This window comes from Rattus rattus, chromosome 2 (assembly GCF_011064425.1).
Source record: "Rattus rattus isolate New Zealand chromosome 2, Rrattus_CSIRO_v1, whole genome shotgun sequence".
Classification (NCBI taxonomy): domain Eukaryota; kingdom Metazoa; phylum Chordata; class Mammalia; order Rodentia; family Muridae; genus Rattus; species Rattus rattus.
In genome coordinates this window covers 23,397,233-23,418,685 of record NC_046155.1, presented here as the reverse complement: position 1 = coordinate 23,418,685, position 21,453 = coordinate 23,397,233, and the positions used below count along the sequence as shown (strand labels likewise).

General features: G+C 43.4%; 1 protein-coding gene across 1 annotated transcript in view; it reads left to right on the top strand.

Annotated features, from left to right (window-relative positions):
- Nucleotides 1–21,453, top strand: part of Mamdc2 (MAM domain containing 2) — a 151,784-nt gene that overhangs the window by 91,624 nt on the left and 38,707 nt on the right. The window contains exons 8-9 of the mRNA XM_032891724.1: nt 2,877–3,020; nt 5,653–5,918. Coding sequence (XP_032747615.1) covers nt 2,877–3,020; nt 5,653–5,918 — 410 coding nt within the window. The remainder of the gene's footprint in view (nt 1–2,876; nt 3,021–5,652; nt 5,919–21,453) is intronic.

Below are 21,453 nucleotides of genomic sequence, written 5' to 3'. Positions count from 1 at the left end.
GTCAGAAAGCAAGTGATTACATGAGGACACTTTCTGACAAGCTGTTTCAAAGGGTTTCCTTTTCCTACCAACTGATACATAGCGGCTTACATCTGCGTCCACCTCCAGTTCCTCCCTATGCATCCGGCATGTCCTTCACATGCCCCAGCCACTCAGTTTCTTTTATCTTCCTTTGACCCAAACTGCTCAAACTAGCTGTGAGCAAGGACTTTGCCTCCACCTCAGATACTGGGTAACTCCATGAAGGTCCCCATCGTCAGCTTTCAGATGCTGCCTGAATATTCTACATAAAGCAGATTTACTCTATGATCTCCACTTTTGAAACTTTCTATCAGATCATAGACAAATCATTTCTAAGACGAAGTATTTATCAAGTGAAGAAAATAACCAGAAAACCATGGATAGAAGGGATTTATGCTTTAAATTGTGCTTTATTAGGGCAGTTTGAGGTTCAGCCAAGTGGTCAGAAGTCACAGCAGTAACAGATACATTCTTTCCCCTCTATGTATCACTGTCACTCAGACCTCAGAGTTTACATTAAAAGTCATTGTTGGTATTGCATGTTCTATGGGAGTGGACACATTTGTAATGACGTGTGCCCACCCTTACAGTGTAATACAGGCAGGCACACACACACACACACACACACACACACACACACACACACACTCACACACACACACCACCCCTGAAACCACTGGCTTTTTCCTTGTCTCCCTAATTTGCCTTTTCCACCATGCCTGTGGTTGTGAAGTCATACGGTATGCAGCCTTTTCACACTGGCTTCCTTCATTTAATATTGCACATTTATGTCTCCTCCAGGCCTCTTTGTGACTCTACAGATCATTTCTTTTTAGCACTGAGTAATGTTTCATTGTCTAAATAAATGTGACACAGCTCACGTGCCTGTTCGCCAACCGAAAAGCACCATGGCTGATTCTCCACGTCAGCTGCTCTGAACAAAGCTGCTATAAACTTTTGAATTTCAGCACTACCTCTGCCCCTCTTACAGACCTAATAAAGGAGTTCAGATTCTCTTGCAGCTACTTAAGGCTGCTGCTCTGAACTTCATAACTGATGAGTGATTTCACCAACCTGATCATCTCTTTGTGCCAGGGTTTTAGGAGTACCTCGCCATCTCCTGAGGTGCACAGCTGGCTATACATTTTGAATTCTTCATCTGGTTTTTCATTACCAGGTAGAGAGAGGTTGGCTAAGAATTGAGACGGTTGGGTTTCTTCTGCTCTCTATTATCAATGCTGAAGGGTCCTGGTGTATGTGACATCATATTAATTTCTCTCAGGCTTTGTCTCCTGGCCTTAAAGATATACACACCCTCATTCTGGCAGAGGTGGACAGCGCAGCATGTGGTGATTCACCAGGCTTAGAGCACTGCAGTCCTCATTTCCTTCTCTACTCTCAAGTTTAGACATGTGACCTGAAATGCCACCATGTTCCAGTTACATGGGAACAGTTTCTTCTCATTCTTTTTCTATAATGTGCCATTAGTCACTACCAAAATAAAAAAAGGAGAGAGAGAGAGAGAGAGAGAGAGAGAGAGAGAGAGAGAGATTGATTTGTGGAATGTGGAAATTCAGTGAGGAACTCCCTAGACTCTTTTCTCAGATCTCCAAAGTGATAGCATTAGGCAGCGCCAGCATTTGCCTCATCAGGCCTTGAAAAACATTATACTCCTTTATGTATTGAATTTTTTCAATATGTATCTGCACAACTGTGGAATAATTAGTAAGTTCATGAAATTTAATATTGATACAATGTTACCAGTTCTCAAAGCATACAACAGGGTTTTTGTCTGTTTGTTTGTTTGTTTTTTATAGCTATGTGTTTTTCTGGGTCAAAACTAAATCTTGGGTTCCTCGTAGCGTTTGGTTGAATGATTCTTTTGACCATTTAATCTGGCTCTGTTCTTCTGCCCACGTGAGTACTTTCTCTGTTTGAAAATTAACTGAGAACATAGTCTTGTCCTAAACAGCCCCGAGTTGCCAGCTGGCTGTTCCCAGAATGGAAGTTTCTGTAGAGACAACTTTCCAGCTATACAAAACAACACACTTTATCTCTCTGGCCCTACAATGCCCCAACTGTGTCTCTCACCAATCAGTCTAGGCTCATACTACACATCGCAAACTGCTGTGGTTACAGCCCCTCTAACTCCAGAGGGCAGCCTAAGTCCTGTGTTAATAGGACCAACCATTATTCCCAAAGGAACAGGACTCTTTCTTACTCCAGCTCATCTGGGCAGTCTGGGTCAAAGGGACACTTGTGGATAGCAGGACTCAGCAAAGCCCAAAGAGCAGCATCCTCTGAAAAGCCCAGTGTGACTTCGGAACTGTGTGGTTTCCGGTAAGAGCTGCTTTTCCTCAAGAGCAGCAGCCCCCACAGCTAATGGCAATCATAACTGCTCTGATGCCCAGACTAGTCACCAAAGGGGAATTATCTCTGGAAAATACCATTGCTAAAACACACCTTAGAACTTAAGAGCCTCTTTTAAAATTCCTCTCCTTTTTCTTTCTTTTAAACGTTGTAGGAGTCAATTTGAAAGTTTCGAGTAAATGTTCACAGCCTTTACGTTCTCAAAGGAAATCCCTTCTGAAGCTAGCGCTTGTTTATTTTTGTAGATAATCTGATCAGAGCTCCTTGCTGCCCTCCTTTTAGAGAAGAAAAGAACAATTTTCCTGTCATGTCAAAACACTGTTTTGATGATAAACCTGTCAGCCTAGTTTGCTGTGAGTTTCTCCCTTGGTCTCCCTGGCACGAATGTAGCAGTATCCGCATGAATGTAGCAGTATCTGTCGAGTGTTTGATAGCGTCCTCTGAGAATCCCGGGCTGACTGCAACTTTGGTTCTCCTTTGCCCAGGGCTTCCTTTCAGTGCTGTGGGAACAAGCTGCGATTTTGAGAAAGACCTCTGCAACTTTTATCAAGACAAAGAGGGTCCGGGTTGGACCAGAGTAAGAGTCAAAGCGAACATGTATCGGACAGGAGACCACACGACAGGAACAGGTGGGTCAGAGGCCTGTCAGGCCACACATCCTGGGTTCTCTCCCATTCTGCTGGCCTCCCGCCAGAGAAAGATAAGAAAAGAGGGAGAACAAAGAAGTAACAATTGGTGATGTTTGGCCATTTTTAAAAGTTGTAACTCAAGACACTATGCTACCCAAAGAATTTGCCAAGAATTATTTCCAAAGAGAAATCTTTGGAAACTGTTTTGCTCTTCATTTCAGATAAAAGACTTTTTTTTTTAAAAATCCATTTGCATTTCAATGAACAAAGGAAGTAATAGATAAATATATAGACAAATTAACATAATTCCAAGCGTAGCAGGGGTGTCTGAGACAAGGGGAACTTGTCCCCTTCTCTCTTAGTTTCTGTAGTTGGGGCTGAAAATTAAACAGACGAGAAGCAGGCTACCAAGAGAAAAAAACGTGACATTCTAATAATGTATTTTTAAACACACGTGAGGACCTTCTGCGGGGGTGGGGGAGGGATGAAGACTGGAAAAATACATAGGCCTGGAAGCTTATGTGTCATTTTTAACAGAGAATGGTAAAGCTGTGGAAAGCAGCAGGACAAAGGAAAGGGGGAGAGAGTAAACTGTGAGATGGTGACTGGGAAACCTGTAGAGGAAAGTAACAAAAAAAAAAAGGGCTTCATAGTGGATTTGCTTGTACAGATCCATTTCCTCATAGTCTCAGTCTCTTCTACACTGACTTCCTGAAAAGGTTTGTGCCTGGCTCATAGGAAGTTCAATGGCCCGCTTTAGATAGAAAGTGAGTGGGCAGAGAGTCCTTTCCGCCTCTACTGTCCTCCGGTGCCTTCAGCTCAAAACCATCAATGTGCCAGAGTGGCGTATTTGGGGTGGTCTGTTCTGATGGCCTTCGGTGCTCTGAGAGGGAATAGAGGAAGAAAATTTTGGCTGGGGACTTAAGAGTAGGCTCTATCGAAGACAAGCTTCTGTGAGGTCTCTCAGTGAGGAGACAGTGACCACACCCACCGGTAGGCTGCTCAAAGGGAGAGGAGCATCGAGGAGGATGGAGAGGATAACGGATGGACGGCAGGTTTGGAAGAGCAGAGTAAGCACTGGGGGTCATTAGAAAGGCAGTAAGAAGCCACTGAAAGGCTTTGAACAGGAAACGGAAAGATGATATTCAGATTTCGAAAAATGTCTGGCTGTTGTGTGGCCACCCATATTTGTCCATCGCCCTCACAAAGTACCCCAGACTGGGGCAAAGTACACACCATTGCTTTCTGTCACATCATGAGGCCGGAAGTCTGGAATCCAGGGGCTGGTGAGGCTTTTCTGAGTGTCTGGCTTGCGGACAGCAGTCCCATCTCTGTCCACACACGCCCTGTCTGTGTGGGGAGAGAGAATAAGCCCCCTGACTCTCCTTACACCGACGAGCTTTTTGTTTTTTTAAGTACTTAGAGCAAACCCTGACCAGCCATGAAGAGAACTCATTGAGAAGAGATCAGAAAAGGGAGAAACTGTGGTGTTCGGCCTGACTTCGCATACATAGATCCACTTTAACTTGACCGAGTGGGTAGCATTGGTAGTAAGGGGACCATTGCTGCTAGGAATTCCCTCCTGTTATTTAGACCTACGAAACGAGGAAATTGAACACAGCCGCAGCATCTGGGAGCATCAGCGCCCGACTGGTCAGAAACATGATTTTTCAGGGACGGGTTTAATATGTAGGTATATCAAGAGAAAGAACAGTGTGTTCTGCCCAGAACTCTGAGGATGCCAGGCCAGCCTGCCTTCCCTCCTCCTGATAGGCCACCACAGACGGAGCAGGGGAAATGAGCTCTTTGAGGACTATGACCCAGTTCAAGACATCCAGTAGTCCCAAGCTCATTCATTCTTTTTTATAAAAAAAAAATTCTTTGTTATAAAAAAAAAGTATAATTCCTACTTAATGCCATGAGTCTGAGTCTGTATACTGTAAGATCTACACTGTTTCATAACATCCACTTGAATTTCTAAGAGGTTTCATTTGTTATCCAGGTCTAAGAACATTGTATAGATGTTTTTGTTTTTGTTTGTTTGTTTGTTTCTAAAAGCACAGACATTAGAAAGCCTCTTATATGGTTTAAAACCTATGGAAGTAGTCTCTGAAGGAAAACCCCATTGCCTTAACTGGTTTCCACCTGACTGTGTGAGCTCACTCTGCATTACCGTTGCGTTAAGTTGGTGGTTTTCAACCTTCCTGTGACCTTTTTTTTTTATAAATTTATTTTTTTTAAGATTTTATTTTATTGTATGAGTACACTGTAGCTGCCTTCAGACACACCAGAAGAGGGCATCAGATCTCATTACAGATGGTTGTGAGCCACCATGTGGTTGCTGGGATTTGAACTCAGGACCTCAGGAAGAGCAGTCGGTGCTCTTAACCACTGAGCCATCTCTCCAGCCCCCTCCTGTGACCCTTTTAATACATCTCCTTATGTTGTAGGGACCCCCCGACCATAAAATAATTTCATTATCTCATTGCTACTTGATAACTGCCATTTTGCTACTGTTGTGAATCATAATGTAAATGTCTGATATGCGGGATGTCTGCTATGTGACCCCCAAAGGGGTCGTGAACCCCCAGGTGGAGAACCACAGCAGTAAGTGGTTTGTTTTCCCTCACAGGGCATTACCTGCTGGCCAACACGAAGTTTACATCCCAGCCTGGCTACATCGGAAGGCTTTACGGTCCCTCTCTACCAGGAAACATGCAGTACTGTGTGAGCTTCCATTATGCCATCATTGGGTTTTTGAAAATGAGTGACACCCTAGCCGTTTATATCTTTGAAGAAAACCACGTGGTTCAAGAGAAGATCTGGTCTGTGCTCGAGTCCCCAAGGGGTGTTTGGATGCAAGCAGAAATCAGCTTTAAGAAGCCCATGCCCACGAAGGTACAGTAGAACCTGCACTACCTGTGTCTGTGTTAGTCGCTAGATATGGTTAACGATTTCTGTTTAGCTGATGGTGTATTGTTCTTCTGTACAGATTAACGCCTGCATTTGACACATATCACCCACCCAGAGACAGGCCCATGTTAAGCCTTCAATTCCTTTGCATTTTTTGAATTATATCTACCTAAGAAATTTCCCTCCTCTTTCCCTCCCCCTCCATCTATTCTGTCTCTCTCTGTCTCTGTCTCTCTCTTACACACACACACACACACACACACACACACACACACACACCAATGATGAAATTTAAAAAAGATGAGATCCTTGTCCCTGGGCCTTCACTGTGGCTGTAAGGTCAACACTCAAGGCCTTAGCAGAGCACAGGATAAAGACAGACTGCTCACTAGACCTACAGAGCCAGCTGACCCCACTCAGAGACTGACACAGGAAACCCTCAGCTGCTGATTTTGTTAGCAACGAGAAGAGAAAAATAGACCCCATAAATCAAGGAGAATACCGAGGAATGGCAGTAACCTCCCAGGCTTAACAACTCATAAACTCAGGGAAGTTTCACAGATGCAATAAATTCTGTGACCCACAAAACATGAAACCAGTGTAGAAAAAATCATTTTGTTTCAGCCTGTCAGCTGAATAACAAATTTTTCTTGAATGTCCTCTCTATATTAGAAAAAGGCCCAAAGAAAGTAAACAAAGGGCCTGTCCTCCAAATGTATGTCACATGATGGGAGTTCAGTGTCTATCATTGAGTGAATGGGTAAGAAAGCTCATCATCCAGGAGTTACCCCAATTCCAAGTTGCCCAAGAAGGGTTCAAACCATGGGAGAGCTTGCTGCTTAGACAGTTCCAGTGGATCTTTCTTTGTACAATATCTCTTCACACGTGCAGTGTAGTGGTACCAGAATCCTGGCTTCTCTATTCTTCTTAAACATCTCAAAGAATTATGTTGCTTTCCCATTATCAATCACACACACATGCATACAAGCACACACACTCGCACACACACACACACACATACACTTTCCGGTCTTAAATAATTAAGGTGCATCAAAAAGGAGAATTTTTTGTTATGCTTTAAATTCAATTTTGTTGCTTTTTAAAAGAAAATATAATAAGCATCTCATTCACTTATTTGGACTACATGTCTTTATTCATTCACCCATGTGTCTGTTCCTTTATTCAACATCATTTATTCTGTTTGTGTTTGACGCAAGGGATATAAAAGATAAATGAATCTCAGGTCATGAGTCTGAGGGCACAAGTGACAGCAGGTTGAGATACCTAAGGCTATGGCAATACATCCAGTAAACGTCACTGTCTCACAAGGGTTGCTCAAAAGTTACAAAAGTGGTTCTACTGATTGGTATTGAAAATAATGTCACCCAGATTTGGCAGTGCTAATGTTTGGAAGATCCAGGGTCAAGCCACAGCAGTTTCTAACCCCTGATCCTCTTCTCCTCCACAACCTCTACTGCCAAGTACCGATCTGTTCAGGAGTCTGCTCAATCCTGTACAGTGAGTCCCTGCGGTTACCTGACTCTCATGAAGCTGGAACGAGCCCCTAGCAGATAGGCCTGCCCCAGAGGTTCTGCCTTTTCCTCCTTTGGGAGCTGAGCACCAAGCAGCCCAGCTACCGTGCAAATTCCTCAACCGCTGAAGGGAAAATTGGAGCCAGACCCAGTCAGGGTAGAGGAATTAGGATAGAGCACCTACAAGGAACTGGGCATGGATTTAAATAGAAGTTGAACAGGGAAATCCCCTTCTAAAAGATTCTGGAAGCTCCAGTTCTAGAAGATCCTAGAAGCTCTAGTTCTAGAAGATTCTAGCACCTCTACTTCTAGAAGATTCTAGAGCCTCTACTTCTAGAAGATTCTAGAGCCTCTACTTCTAGAAGATTCTAGCACCTCTACTTCTAGAAGATTCTAGAGCCTCTACTTCTAGAAGATTCTAGCACCTCTACTTTTAGAAGATTCTAGAGCCTCTACTTCTAGAAGATTCTAGCGCCTCTACTTCTAGAAGATTCTAGCACCTCTACTTCTAGAAGATTCCTACTGGGAAGAACTAGCTCCTCAGAGTTGGAGAAGAGTTTGTAACTCATGAGAGAGGTGCTAGTAGGGAGGAAAGTAGGGAGAAAATGAAGCTTGCTTCTTATGGTATATACACATGTGGATTTGCGTGTTTAGATGATATATTTTCATGGATTTATATGCACATGAAAGCTAGTTAAGACAAGCGATACAATGAAGAGCCAGTGCCCTCTACTCCTGAACACAAACTCCAATTCTGTTTTCCTCTGAGGGGTTTCCTTCCAGACTTGCCATGTTTTCCTCCATTAACTTTAACTGTGTTTTCTGATTCTCTGCTATGAAAAAAATAAGAACTCCTTTTTATAGCTTTTAGTGGTATTTATTTGTGTCCTCATAACTTATAACTTTACCTCAATCAATGTCAAAAGTTAGATACTGTGTATTTGCACCTACTTTATAAGATGAATAAATCCTCACTCATAATTTTCCTTTGCTTTCTTTGCCCATCTCAGATATATAGTTATGTTGACATTGTTATGACCTAAACATACACTTAGATTCCTACTAAGCCCTTTGTGCTTGACCTTGAACAAATATCCCAGCAGGGCCCTGTTGACATCATAAGGCAGACAATTCTGCCTTTGAATAGGACCATCCCTCAGCTTATTAGATTTTAGACTTCTATGGTTATTGCAACAACCAAAGTTATTTGCACATTTCTAAAAGCCCTGAGCGGTGCCATGGCATCCTTGGATGAGAACCATTGCTCTATGAGCTGATTCTAAGACTTAGAGTAGTCCGTCTCTAATGGCAAACCCTGTTTGCTTCTTTACTCTCTGCCCACTGTTTTGTAGCAGAGTTAGAGTGACCCCTTCTCCTGCCATAGCCCCCTGGCTCTTTCTTATTAGTGTCTGAGTGCTTTGCTTTCTTTTCTATCTATAGGAAATTGAACTCTACCAAATCCAAAATTGGGAGACTAACACATTTTCAGTGGCTAAAGATTTGAGCAAGTGCATGTTTTCCTGAAATCCTTGCTCAGCTCTCCTACTCTGAGATGCTGGGAGATATTCCTGCATGCTCACAGATTTAGATGGATGCTCTTTGGATGTTCAAGAAGCTAGAGTTAGATGTGTAGTCCTTGTGTAAGTGCCTTTCAAATGCCTCCAAGAGAAGTATTTCAGAAGTGCAGCACCAAACCTGTACGATTGTTCCCCACATGCGTGCACAGAGGTATGATTCTCCAAATACTCATTGCACTTAGAAAAGAGTGTTAAGTCACAAGGCACTGAAAAGAGGCACAGGGTAAGGGCTTGTCAGCTTTTACATGTCTAGAAGTTTCTTTTGGCTGCTTTCTACAGTTTGATCACTCAATGTTTATTTTCACTTATTCTAAACTGGAGGAAGCATAAGAGATTTTCTGAGCATACTGAGCTTCACGTACATCTTTATAATAGTTGAGATGTATAATGACTAATGAATAATGTAATGTATAATGAATGTATAATGCAATGAAATTCCTGGGACTTCTAGAACATTCCAGGATCAACCTAGGTCAAAACCAGGGCCTACATGGCTGTTCATCGACTATCTAGTTTTGTGCCCAGCAGTGTACTCTCTCACTATTGATCCTTAACATCCTCCAACGATCTATTTCCGGGGATTAGGGAGCTAAAATCTCAGCGTGCTAGAACATCGGATTCTTTTTAGTTTCTCCGTGCTTCCCTTCAGATCGCAGGCAAGATGATTACGTTGGCTCTCTAAGACTTGCTTTCTCTGTCTCACTTGCCACCACCTCACACAAAATCACCATCATCCCAGTTCCTTGAGACCTCTCTAGTGTCGGTGACCCCAGCCTGCACCAGCAGTCAGATCGCTTTCCTGAAGCAGAAGTCAGAAGATGCCATTTCCCCTACAAAGCTCTCCTACAGCCTGCAGGACAGAGCTGCCTCTTTGACTGTAGCTTGTAGAGGTCCAAGTGATCTGGTGCTCACCTACACTGCTGACTTTTACTCCCTCTGCTTGGCTCATAGGTGCACAGTCTCGTGGAACTCCTCTTTGGCCCTAAGTGTGAAGGCCATGCCTTCACGGCCTTTTCACATGTAGTCCCTTCTGCATTGAGTGTCCTTCCACAGCAATTCCCATGTCCCCTGGTTCCCAGGCCACTGTCCCACATGAGGGGCTTCCTCTCAGACAGGAACTTTTCAGACCACTCAGTTCATCCCCCCTTTCCACATCCACAGATTGTTCCAAACATTGATTCTCTCATTTTGTACACCACAACTATCCCAACCCAAAATTATCTAATTTTTTGTTTACTTTTTTATTACCTATCTCCTCTTTCATGAAAGCAAAGCCTTTGTATAGATGAGGACTTTATCAGCTTTTATCATCTCTGTACACCTTGTGTGAATTTCCCTAAGCAGGAAAAATATTATGATCACATTTAACAGAAAAGTTTGGCAAAAAATATGGAGTGGTCTTGCCACTCAGGAGGCAGAAGCAGGTGGATCTCTGAGTTCAAGACCAACCTGGTCTACATAGCAAGATCCAGGACAAGTCAGGGCTACACAAAGAAAGCCTGCCTAGCAAAACAAAACAAAAGCAAAGGACACTGTTCATTCCCATGGCTTTGAAGTGGCAGGGCTGAGAGAGACAGGGCCTGGACTCACTGACTCTAGAACATATGTTGTTTTTATGTAATGCTCATATGCTGCCCAGTCCTCTCTTGATTGATGTCAAATGACAGTATTGAGTGGGAAGGAAAATCCAGCCCTGACACTTAGATTAGTTAAGTAAATAAATCCAAGGATTTATTAAACTAATTCTCCAATGATATATTGTAGACATGAGTTTGGCTCCTAGAGGGGATCAGACTTCAAAGTGGTTCACAACAGATACAGCAGAGTGAGTTAGTGGGGAAATGCAGCACACTTCCTCCAGTGCTAGGCTGTGGGTCCTCTGTCACTCATGGCTTCATACTCTAGGTAGTTATGTGACAGTTACCTGTGTAATCTTCCATTTTCTCCCATGTAAAAGGGACGCCTGGTAGTACTTGCTGCATAAAATCGTCCTGTGCATCACACAAAATTGGATGAAGTATGTAGTCTGTCTGCTAGCACATAATTAACACCATTAAACTCAGCTCAACACAGACACGGAGGAAGAACAAAGAACAAAGGCTGCTTTTCTAGGTCACAACATTCATTTAGTGCACAGATAATTCTATATCTTGATTTTTTTGCTGTGAGGTGTTGAAAATGAGGTCAGAGTTAAATCTTTTCTTAGCAATATTAAATCTTCTTCAATAAATGGAAGGCGTGAACGACCAGGAGCCTATAATAAGATTTTGCATGGGTAACTGTGTATATGTGTGTGTTCACATGTGAGGTGCAGAGATGTGTGTGTGTATGTGTGTGTGCACGAGCGAGACAAGCCAGAAGTCAATGGTCAGGAGTCTTTCTCATTTATTTGCACCTTAGTTTTTGAGACAAAGCCTCTTACTGAACTTGGAACTCACTGATTTGGTTAGAATGTCTGGCAATCAAGCCTTCGGGATCCTCCTAGCTCTACTCCCCCTGCCCCTACACCTAGCTTTTTATGTTGGTGTCGAGCGGAGTTCAGATTCTCAGGTTTGGGTAGCAAGTGCTTTATTGGTTGAGTCATTTCTCCTGCCCCTTCTCTTCTTAAAAAAGAAAGTTTCAGAAACATTTTCAAAGGTTTATAAGCCATGAAACTCTTATCTTCCATGGCCCTATCAATACAATCACAGAGCTCTGCAGAATAGAGAGCAGGTGGGAAAAATTATTTTGGGACCATGTGTGGTAACACATACTCATAATTCCAACATTTGGGGGATAGCTAAGGCTGAAGGAGTCCTGGGAGTTTGTAGTTACAATAAGATCTTATATCTCAAAGAAAACAGAAGCAATTGTGTGGGTATGGTTATAGGTTAATGAGAGGGTCCAGGGAGAGGAAGAAAGAGGAGAGAAAGGGGGAGGAGGGAGAGAGAACACTTGAAGGAGAGAGACAGAAACACACATACAAGAAGAGAGGCACAGGGTGAGGGAGGGAAGGAGAGAGGGAAGGAGAGAGAAAGGGAAGGAGGGAGGAAGGGAAGGAGGGAGGAAGGGAGACTGAGACACAGAGAGACACATAGGGAAAAAAGACACGCAACACAGACACATGGGGAGGGAGGGAAGAAAGAAGGGAAGGAAGGAAAAAGAAAGAGAAGGAAGGAGAGATGGAGAAGAAAAGGAGGAGGGAAGGAGCAAGGGAAGAAACAGTTTTCTCTCAGATGCTTTTATTCAAAGCCAAACTGTGGGAAGAGACACCAGAATGAGATCAGAAATTCCATAATGGTGGCACTCAAGCTACAGCCTTTCACCCTTCAATGCTCCACTTTACAGATGTTTGGTCACTGTATCATGGAGGTTAGGTCCTGAGTAACTTCTTACCTGCAACTACCTTTAGCAAAGATGCTTCAGTAGCCACTTAATTAAAAGCACTGAGGTTGGGGACAGGCTCTGTACTTTATTAACTAAGTATTTATTTAAGCAGGAAGCCGTAAGAGGCCAGTAACTGGAGAAAGACTCTGTCTCTTCCAGGACTGGGATACTGATCAGTTCAGCAATCGTTAACTAGCAAACCATTCTAACTCCGCATCCTTACTCAGGTGTAAGACTAAGCTGCATGCATTTAAGAGAAAGCCCCCATCCATCCAAATATACATAATTTTCCCTACTAAGTTAAAAAGACCAAAACAAAAGCTTGACCATATGTCAGCCCTTCTTAGCTATGCACCAGGAAGTACAAAACATTAGTTATGTTCCAATGAACAAGAGTTTGTTTGGAGGACTCAGTAACATGTTAGAAACCCTTGCTAATGTTCCACTAAAGAGTCCTCTTTAACTGTATTTAAAGGGATGACCCCCTTAGAGCACATGACTTGGAGCCTTCGAATATGAAGCTTCCATTACTGCTATACCATAGTAACAACACGTAACCCAATGACACTGAAACTGTGGACTTAGTTGCCTGTCTGCTTACACAAAGCCATGAGCTTCTGGAAATTAGGGAGCTGTGTCTCATTTGATTTTTATTTCCGATGCTGACACAATCTCTGGAAGAGAATAGGGATGCAGTAGTCAGAAGGAGGAACTGTCAATGATTGTTTGTTAGCTGCAAGGTGGAGACAACTCCGTGACAAGAGGAGCGAGGACCAATTGCACAGCCCCTGGCCGGAATGATTTGGCTCAGTTTCAGAGAATGGGACTGGGCAGCTGGCTCCATTGTTTCTGTGTCTCTGGTGAGACAGAGCGTCATGGCAAAGATCACATTAGCATGGGTCTGTTCAACTCCCTGGTGATAGCCAGAAAGCAGTAACAAGGAGTGGGAGCCAAGGCCTGGGCTTCAAAGACATAGCCTTTGTGATCCACTTCTACCTCCCCATCCCCCACAGTTCTGTCACCTCCTGTACTGGCTAGTGTTGTGTGTCCATTTGACACAAGTTAGATTGAGCCTCAGTTGAGGAAATACCTCCATGAGATCCAGCTGTAAGGAATTTCCTCCATTACTGATCAATGGGGAAGGGCCCAGCTCTTGGTGGGTGGTGCTATTCCTTGACTGATGTCCTGAGTTTTATAAGAAAGCAGGGAATAGGAAGCAAGCCAGGAGGCAGTACCCCTCCATGGGCTCTGCACCAGCTCCTGCCTCCAGCTCCTGCCCTGACTTCCTCCAGTGATGAACTATGGTCTGGAATAAACCATTCCTTCCCAACTTGTTTTTTGGTCTTGGTGCAATAGAAGCCCTAAGACACCTTCCAACAGGCTACCTGTATTTGCGTTAACAGACTAATCCATTCATGGAATCACAGCCACAACAATCCAGTCACTTCCTCAAAGCCCCACCTGCATGCTGCTGAGATCACAGACCAAGCATAAGAACTTCAGTGTGAACTGTTTAAGAGAACAAAGACCCTGCCAGTGTGAAATGAGGACACACACACCTATGTTGGTGCAGTGTTTCACTTTTTTAAAAAGTAATTTTTCATTACTGAAACCAAGAGCCGAGTCCTCCCTTGGAAATAAGTTCTCTCCTTAGTGCTCCATTTTGCTCTTCCCAAGACCAGTGACCAGCACTCTCCTGACCCCGCCCTTACCCCAATACAGCCTCCATTCTGCATTATGATCAGTGGTCTGCTTGCCTCTGCATCATACTCTTCCCAGCCCAACCCTCTCCTGGCTTTATCACCTGCATCTTTCTAACCTATGAGGACCCTCACCTGCTTCCTCTACCGCAGGCTTCTCAGTCCAGCTGGAGAAAGCAGGCTGACCTCCATTTTCCCTTCCGAGCTGTTGGACGAACCTTGTGGGCATTAATCTCACTGACTTACTTTCTCTCATCCCCACTGTAGCTGGTTCCATCCATTTCCCATATTCGCTAACAGACTTTCAACTTGAGCCTCCCTGTCTCCTTTGTAGGATGCGTCCTCATGGATTCATGTCTCAAAACCATGAAGGTATCTGTGTTAGCATTCCTTCTAGGCTCTGCCCCAGTTACCTGGCATCAGTCAGGTTAGTTGTTTGCCCCCTCCTCACTCTCCTCTTGCTCTCTTATCCTCTTGCCCCTCTGTCCACATCCCCTCCCCCCTCTCTCTCCACGTGCTTATGGCTAGCCTCTCCTCACCCACCGACTTCACCTCTCTCTGCCTTTTTCTTTACTCCCTCAACCCCCCTCCCCATGCCCTAAATAAACTCTATACTATACCTGTCCTGTGCATCCTGTGACTGGTCCCTCAGGGGGAAGGGATACCTCAGCATGGGCCCGCAGAGGCAGCCCCTGTTGTGTTTTATTAAAAGAAAAAGTCAGGGGTATGTTTGGTGGAGGTGTGGTATGGAATGGGGGAAGGGCTATCTCTGGGGGCCCATGTTGGACACCCCTTCCCTCTGAGGTGCCAGTCACACAACCTTATAGTTTAGAATAGAGTTGAGGGCTGGGGAGATGGCTCAGCGGTTAAGAGCACTGACTGCTTTTTCCAGAGGTCCTCAGTTCAATTCCCAGTAACCACATGGTGGCTTACAACCATCTGTAATGGGATCCAGTGCCCTCTTCTGGTGTGTCTGAAGACAACTATAGTAGTGTACTCATATAAATAAAATAAATATATCTTTGAAAAAATAGAAAATAGAATAGAGTTGATATAGGGCATGGGGATGGGGAGTTGAGAGGTTAGTAGAGACAGAGAAAAGGAGAGAAAAGAGAGAGGGAGAGGGGAGAGGGAGAGGGAGAGGGAGAGGGAGAGGGAGAGGGAGGGGGAGAGAGAGAGAGGGAGAGAGAGGGAGAGGGGGAGAGAGAGAGGAGGTAAAGGAGAAGAGTAGGGGCTGGCGGTGAGCAGGTGGTGAGAAGGGGGGAAGGGAATAGAGGGAGAGAGGGGACAGAGGGGGGAAGAGGGTAAGAGAGCAAGAGAATAGAGAAGGAGGCAAGCAGTCTCTTTTATAATGAGTCAGCACACCTGACTGTAGCCAGGTAACTGTGGGACAGAGCCTAAAAGGAATGCCAACACCCCCTTCCATTCGCATTATACCTCACCCAACCAAAACATATCCCTGGCTTCCTTTCTTTTTTATAAAACACAACAATCTGACCATTTGGTTCTGTTCCTCCCTGAATCCTTACCTGGCATCTTTCTCTCCTGATCACTCAGCAAAGGAAGTACAGTCCTTGCTTTTAGTATACAGGAGCCTGCAACTCTCCTGCCTCCTCTGAGGTTCGATTTCATCAACTCCCCTATCTCCATTCCTACAAACACAGCCAAAGTGTGTTGACCTCCTGCATTCTCCACACAGGAGCAAGGCTTCCTTTCATCTCCGTACATTTAAGCTGCCCCTTGCCCTCTACCTCAGAATTCAACTCCTGGCCCTGTCTTCCTTCTCCAGCATTTCTTCAAAGGGTTTCCAGCAGCCGAATGGGAATCATTATGCTTGGGGGTGGGGACCCCACCCTTCTCCGGGGCTTTCTCAAGTGCCCCTTCCTTTGAAGCTTTAGTCTATCTGTTGGAGTGAAATCTTTATAATGAAAGAGCACTGAGTCAGGAATGTAAAGACCTGGCTTTCCATGTTGTCTCTGGCATCAACTGTGTGAATCAGAATGTAGCCTGGCCCCCTCTCTCTGAACCCCGCACAGGCACTTAGATGAGCTCAGTCCCTGCTTGTTATATTTTTAGGCATCTTGGTAGCAGGAATTATGTTTTATTCTTCGGCAAAGTGTATTCTTTTGTAGATGCTTTCTTCTACTTATTTCCTCTTACAAAAATCTCTTTGCTTTAGGGGAAAAAAAGTTGATATTCAAGTTTGTGATTCTGATTTCCACCTTTAAATTCTTCATCTTAATTGTGCCCTTAAATAATGCCGAAGTATGTGATTGTAGACTACCTGGGGCTCTGATTGATTGATTGATTGATTGATTGATTGATTGATTGAATTACATCCCCATCAGCTCACACTCCCATCTCCTCCCAGGCCCACCCTTACAAATCCTTCCTCCTATTAGCACCCCCCCTCCCTTGCCACCCCAGAGAAGGGAGAGCCGCCCCAGAGTACTGACACACCCTGGGATATTCAGTCCTAGTAAGACTAGGCCTCTGGACTTTTTTAAAATGTTTATTTTTGTGTATATGAGCATTTTGCTTGCATGTGTATGTACCATGTGTATTACTAATACATTTGATATAAATTTATTCTAATAATAAATTGGTAAATAGAAGTAAGCTGAGCAATATAAAAATGGATAAGATCTACAACAAGTTAAAGAAGGAAGAAATAGGGGCTGGAGAGGTGGCTCAGTGGTTAAGAGCACTGACTGCTCTTCCAGAGGTCCTGAGTTCAATTCCCAGCAACCACATGGTGGCTCACAACCATCTGTAATGGGATCTGATGCCCTCTTCTGGTGCATCTAAAGATAGCTACAGTGTACTCATAAATAAAGTAAATAAATCTTTTAAAAAAAAAAAGGAAGAAGTACAATTGAAAATATACAACACATTTAACTTTTTGTGTCATTGAAGACATTTTTTTTACTAGTTATTTCTTTATTTACATTTCAAATGTTATTCCCTTTCCTGGTTTCCTGTCCAAAAGCCCCCTATTCCCTCCCTCTCTCCTTCCTCTATAAGGGTGTTTCCCTCCCTATCCACTCCCCCCTTACTGCCCCCCGACATCCCTTACACTGGGGGTCCAACCTTGCCAGGACCAAGGGCTTCTCCTTCCACTGGTGCCCAACAAGGCCATTCTCTGCTACATATACAGTTGGAGCCCTGGGTCAGTCAATGTATAGTCTTTGAGTAGTGGTTTAGGCCCCTGAAGCTCTGGGTGGTTGGCATTGTTGTTCTTATGGAGTTGTAAACCCCTTCAGCTCTTTCCATCATTTCTCTAGTTCCTCCAACAGGGGTCCCGTTCTCAGTTTAAAGGTTTGCTGCTAGCATTTGCCTCTGTATTTGACATGTTCTGGCTGTGTCTCTCAGGAGAGATCTACATCCTGTTCCTATCAGCATGTACTTCTTTGCTTCATCAATCTTACCTAGTTTTTGTAGTTGTATATATATATAGGCTGTGTACCCATGTGGGGCAGGCTCCGAATGGCTGTTCCTTCAGTCTCTGCTCTAAATTTTGTCTCCATCTCCCCTCCTATGGATATTTTTGTTCCCCCTTTTTAAGAAGGAGTGAAGTATCCACATTTTGGTCATCCTTCTTCTTGAGTTTCATGTGGTCCATGGATTGCATCTTGAGTAATTCGAGCTTTTGGGCTAATTTCCACTTATCAGTGAGTGCATACCGTGTATGCTTTTTGTGATTGATTATCTCACTCAGGATGATATTTTCTACTTTAATCCATTTGCCCATGAATTTCATGATGTCATTATTTTTGATAGCTGAGTAATACTCCATTGTGTAGATGTACCACATTTTCTGTATCCATTCCTCTGTTGAAGGGCATCTGGGTTCTTTCCAGCTTCTGGCTATTATAAATAAGGCTGCTATGAACATAGTGGAGCATGTGTCTTTGTTGTATGTTGGAGCATCTTTTTGGGTATATTGCTATCCTGGGTTTTTTTGTTACTCTCAAATGAATTTGCAAATTGCTCTTTCCATCTCTATGAAGAATTGAGTTGATTAAAGACATTTTAAAATAATATTTATAATCAACTGAATATATATTTTAAGAATATAGAGAACATCAGAACACAACACACAGAATCAACTAAACAGGACTCATAGGGGTTTACAGAGACTGAAGTGGCAGTCACAGAACCTGCATGGGTGTAAGCTAGGTGTGCGTATATGTTATGACTATTAACTTGGCATTCCTGTGGGACTCCTAACAATGAGAATGGGGGTATCTCTGACTCTTTTGCCTACTTGTAGGACCCTTTTCTTCCTACTGGTCTGAGTGCTGCTCTTTTCAAAGGGAAACAAAGGAAGAATGGATCTGTGGGTTGGAGGGAACAGGGAGGAATAGAAGGAGAGAGTATACACATACATATATTGTATTAGGAATATACATTATGCACACGCATGGAAGTAAAACCTCACGTGTACACACCCTAGAGTGTGAAGTTTGTATTAATAGCTCTGTTTATACTTTATTCTGTTTGTAGTGTTGGATTTATGAATTATAAAAAACAAACCTTTGATTTAGGAAGAAAATATTGAGGCCAAGATATAACTCGGTGGTAGGATGCTTTCCTGACACGCATAAAACCTTGAGGTTTGATCTTCAGCACCTCAAAAAGGAGTGTATGTACTCATGTAATTATATATTAAAAGAAAATCTTTTACTTTAGATTCCCAAATATATTAACATGTATACATAGAAACATTATTTATTTTAATTAATAAATATATTCATAATAGGATATACATTTATAAATTTTTGTGTGCACACATGTGATATGTGTATATATTTACATATGTAAATAAACATGATCCTGGGAAGGTGTCTTCATTAGGGTTACTATTGCTGTTATAAAACACTATGACCAAAATCAAGTTGGGAAGGAAAGGATTTTTATTCAGCTTACACTTTCTATATCACTGTTCAGCATCAAAGGAAGTCGGGACAGGAACTCAAACAGGGCAGGAACCTGGAGGCAGGAGCTGATGCAGAGGCCATGGAGGGGTGCTGCTTACTGGGTTGCTCCTCAGAGCTTGTTCAGCCTGCTTTCTTATAGAACCCAGGACCAGCAGCCAAGGAGTGGCCCCACCCACAAAGGGCTGAGCTTTCCCCCATCAATCACTAGTTAAGAAAATGTCCCACAAGCTTGCCTGCAGCCTGATCTTACGAATCTCTATCAAGGTTCTCTTTTGTCAGATGACTGTAGCTTGTATCACATTGACATAAAACTAGCCAGTACAGGGCAGATGCAAGGAAATTATTCCCATATGCTCTTTTTAAAACTTTTATTTACTTTATTATGATTATTGAGGGGGTGTATGATGCATGCTTGCCCACATGTACCATGGAGGATATGTGGAGACAACCTTGTGAAGTCCGTTCTCTCCTCCTACATTATGTGGGTTCTGGGGATAGAACTCGGGTCATCAAGCCTGCATTGTCAGGCCGTAAGCACACCCACCATGGAGCCAAGCTGCTAGCTGCTCATGCTCGCTTTATGAGGGCAAATAGTACAATCTTTTAATTGCCATTTAATTATATTTATAAGAAGTAAAAACATCCCAACACATATAGCTTCGGCATACTGATTATATTTCTAAGGATTTATCACAAAGAGATAATTGTGAAGCCAGGCATGGTGGTACATGCCTGAAATATCAGATGTTTGATATTGGATTGAGCAATTTGGTAAGATCCTGTCTTAAGAAATAAAATTAAAAAGGGATAAAAAGTAAGCCCTGTTGTAGAGCTTGTGCCTAGCATTAGTGAGGCAGGCCTTGGGTTAGATTTCAGGATCCTCAAGAAAGGAAGGAAGAGATGGGGGTGGAAGGAAAGAGAGTGAGAGGAAGGGGTAGAGAGGTAAGGAGCAAGTGAAAAGTGGAGAGGAAAAGGGAGAGGGGAGGAAGAGAGGGAGAAAGAGAATGAATGTAAATTATGGTCATGTACAAAGATTTATCTACAGACGTTTGTCCCCATAGCCTTGGTAAAAGTGAGAAGTGGAAGTACTTGATGGCCTGTCCTTACAGGTGACTAAGCTGTGGCTTGGATGTGGAGCGGTTACTGTGGGCTCTAACTGTGGCTCTGTACCGTGCCAAGGGAAGTATTTGCCTGTGATTCACTACTGCTCACCAGGCTAACGCTTGCCTCTGTGTCTCAGATGTGAGTTCAGCAAAGTGAGCCTTACTGTTTGAGTACTTGCAGGAGATTGCTTAAGTCTTCTCCTGGCCATGAGCTCATCGTTTGAAACAGTAAAGCCTTGAGAGTCAAGGCAAGACTGCAGTCTTCCTCTTCTGTTCTTTGCCGATTGCATTCTAAATGTCTTCTAGGAGGCATGACATTTTATGTCTCCTTTCAAAGGAGCTGCACCAATATCTCCATGTTGTGGTTGTCATCTCTTGAATGTGACATATCACCCAATGAATTACATTTCATCAGTCAGGAGAGTGTTTGGACAAGGAACGTTAGAGAAAAGTGGGCCAGAAACAAACTAGATTGTCCACAGAAGCAATGTATTTTTGTTTATTGTCAATGCTTAGTGTATATTAATTATACAGCGTTCTGTTTCCACAAACCAGCATTGCTTTTCACAAAATCATAGACAACCTGGAAGTCTATAAAAAGTCACCAGATGATCACCTGGGCGCCTGAGAAGTGGACACAAAAAGCAGGAGAGCCAGGGCTGAGACATGGCTCACTTAGTAAAGTGTTTGTCATGAAAATGTGAGGACTTGAGCGGAGATCCCCAGCATCCAAATAAGCTGGCCTGGCCGAGGCAGCAGCACATCTCCACAGTCCCAGCACTGGAGGTGGTAGAATCAGAACTCACTGGCCAGTCAGTTTCACCAGCTGCTGAGTTCCAGGTTCAGTGAGAGACCATGTAAGAGACCACGTCTCAAAGAATAGCATAGAGCAATAGAGAAAGATACCATCTTGACCTCTGGTGTGTGTGTGTGTGTGTGTGTGTGTGTGTGTGTGTGTGTGTGTGTACACATGTGTGTGTGTGCATAAACACACAAAGCAGGAAAGCATTCACATCTATCTTCCTTCGGTGACAAAATGGCTATGATATCGTTGTATATAACATCCTCATTATTAGGGACTAAAATTAGATTCTGAAATGCCAGCAGTGATGCCATCTCTTCTCTGTCTAGTACTTACTTACAGAGATCTCATGTTCATTTTCCATTAGGCTGTCCCACGTTGTATAAAATTAGCCATTTTGTGTCCCTGGTAAAGATATAACGTTGATTCAGGCTTTCTGCATAAAGGAAGCGTAAAGGGGAAATGAAGATGAGGTTATAGGATGGATCAGGGATTTGGAA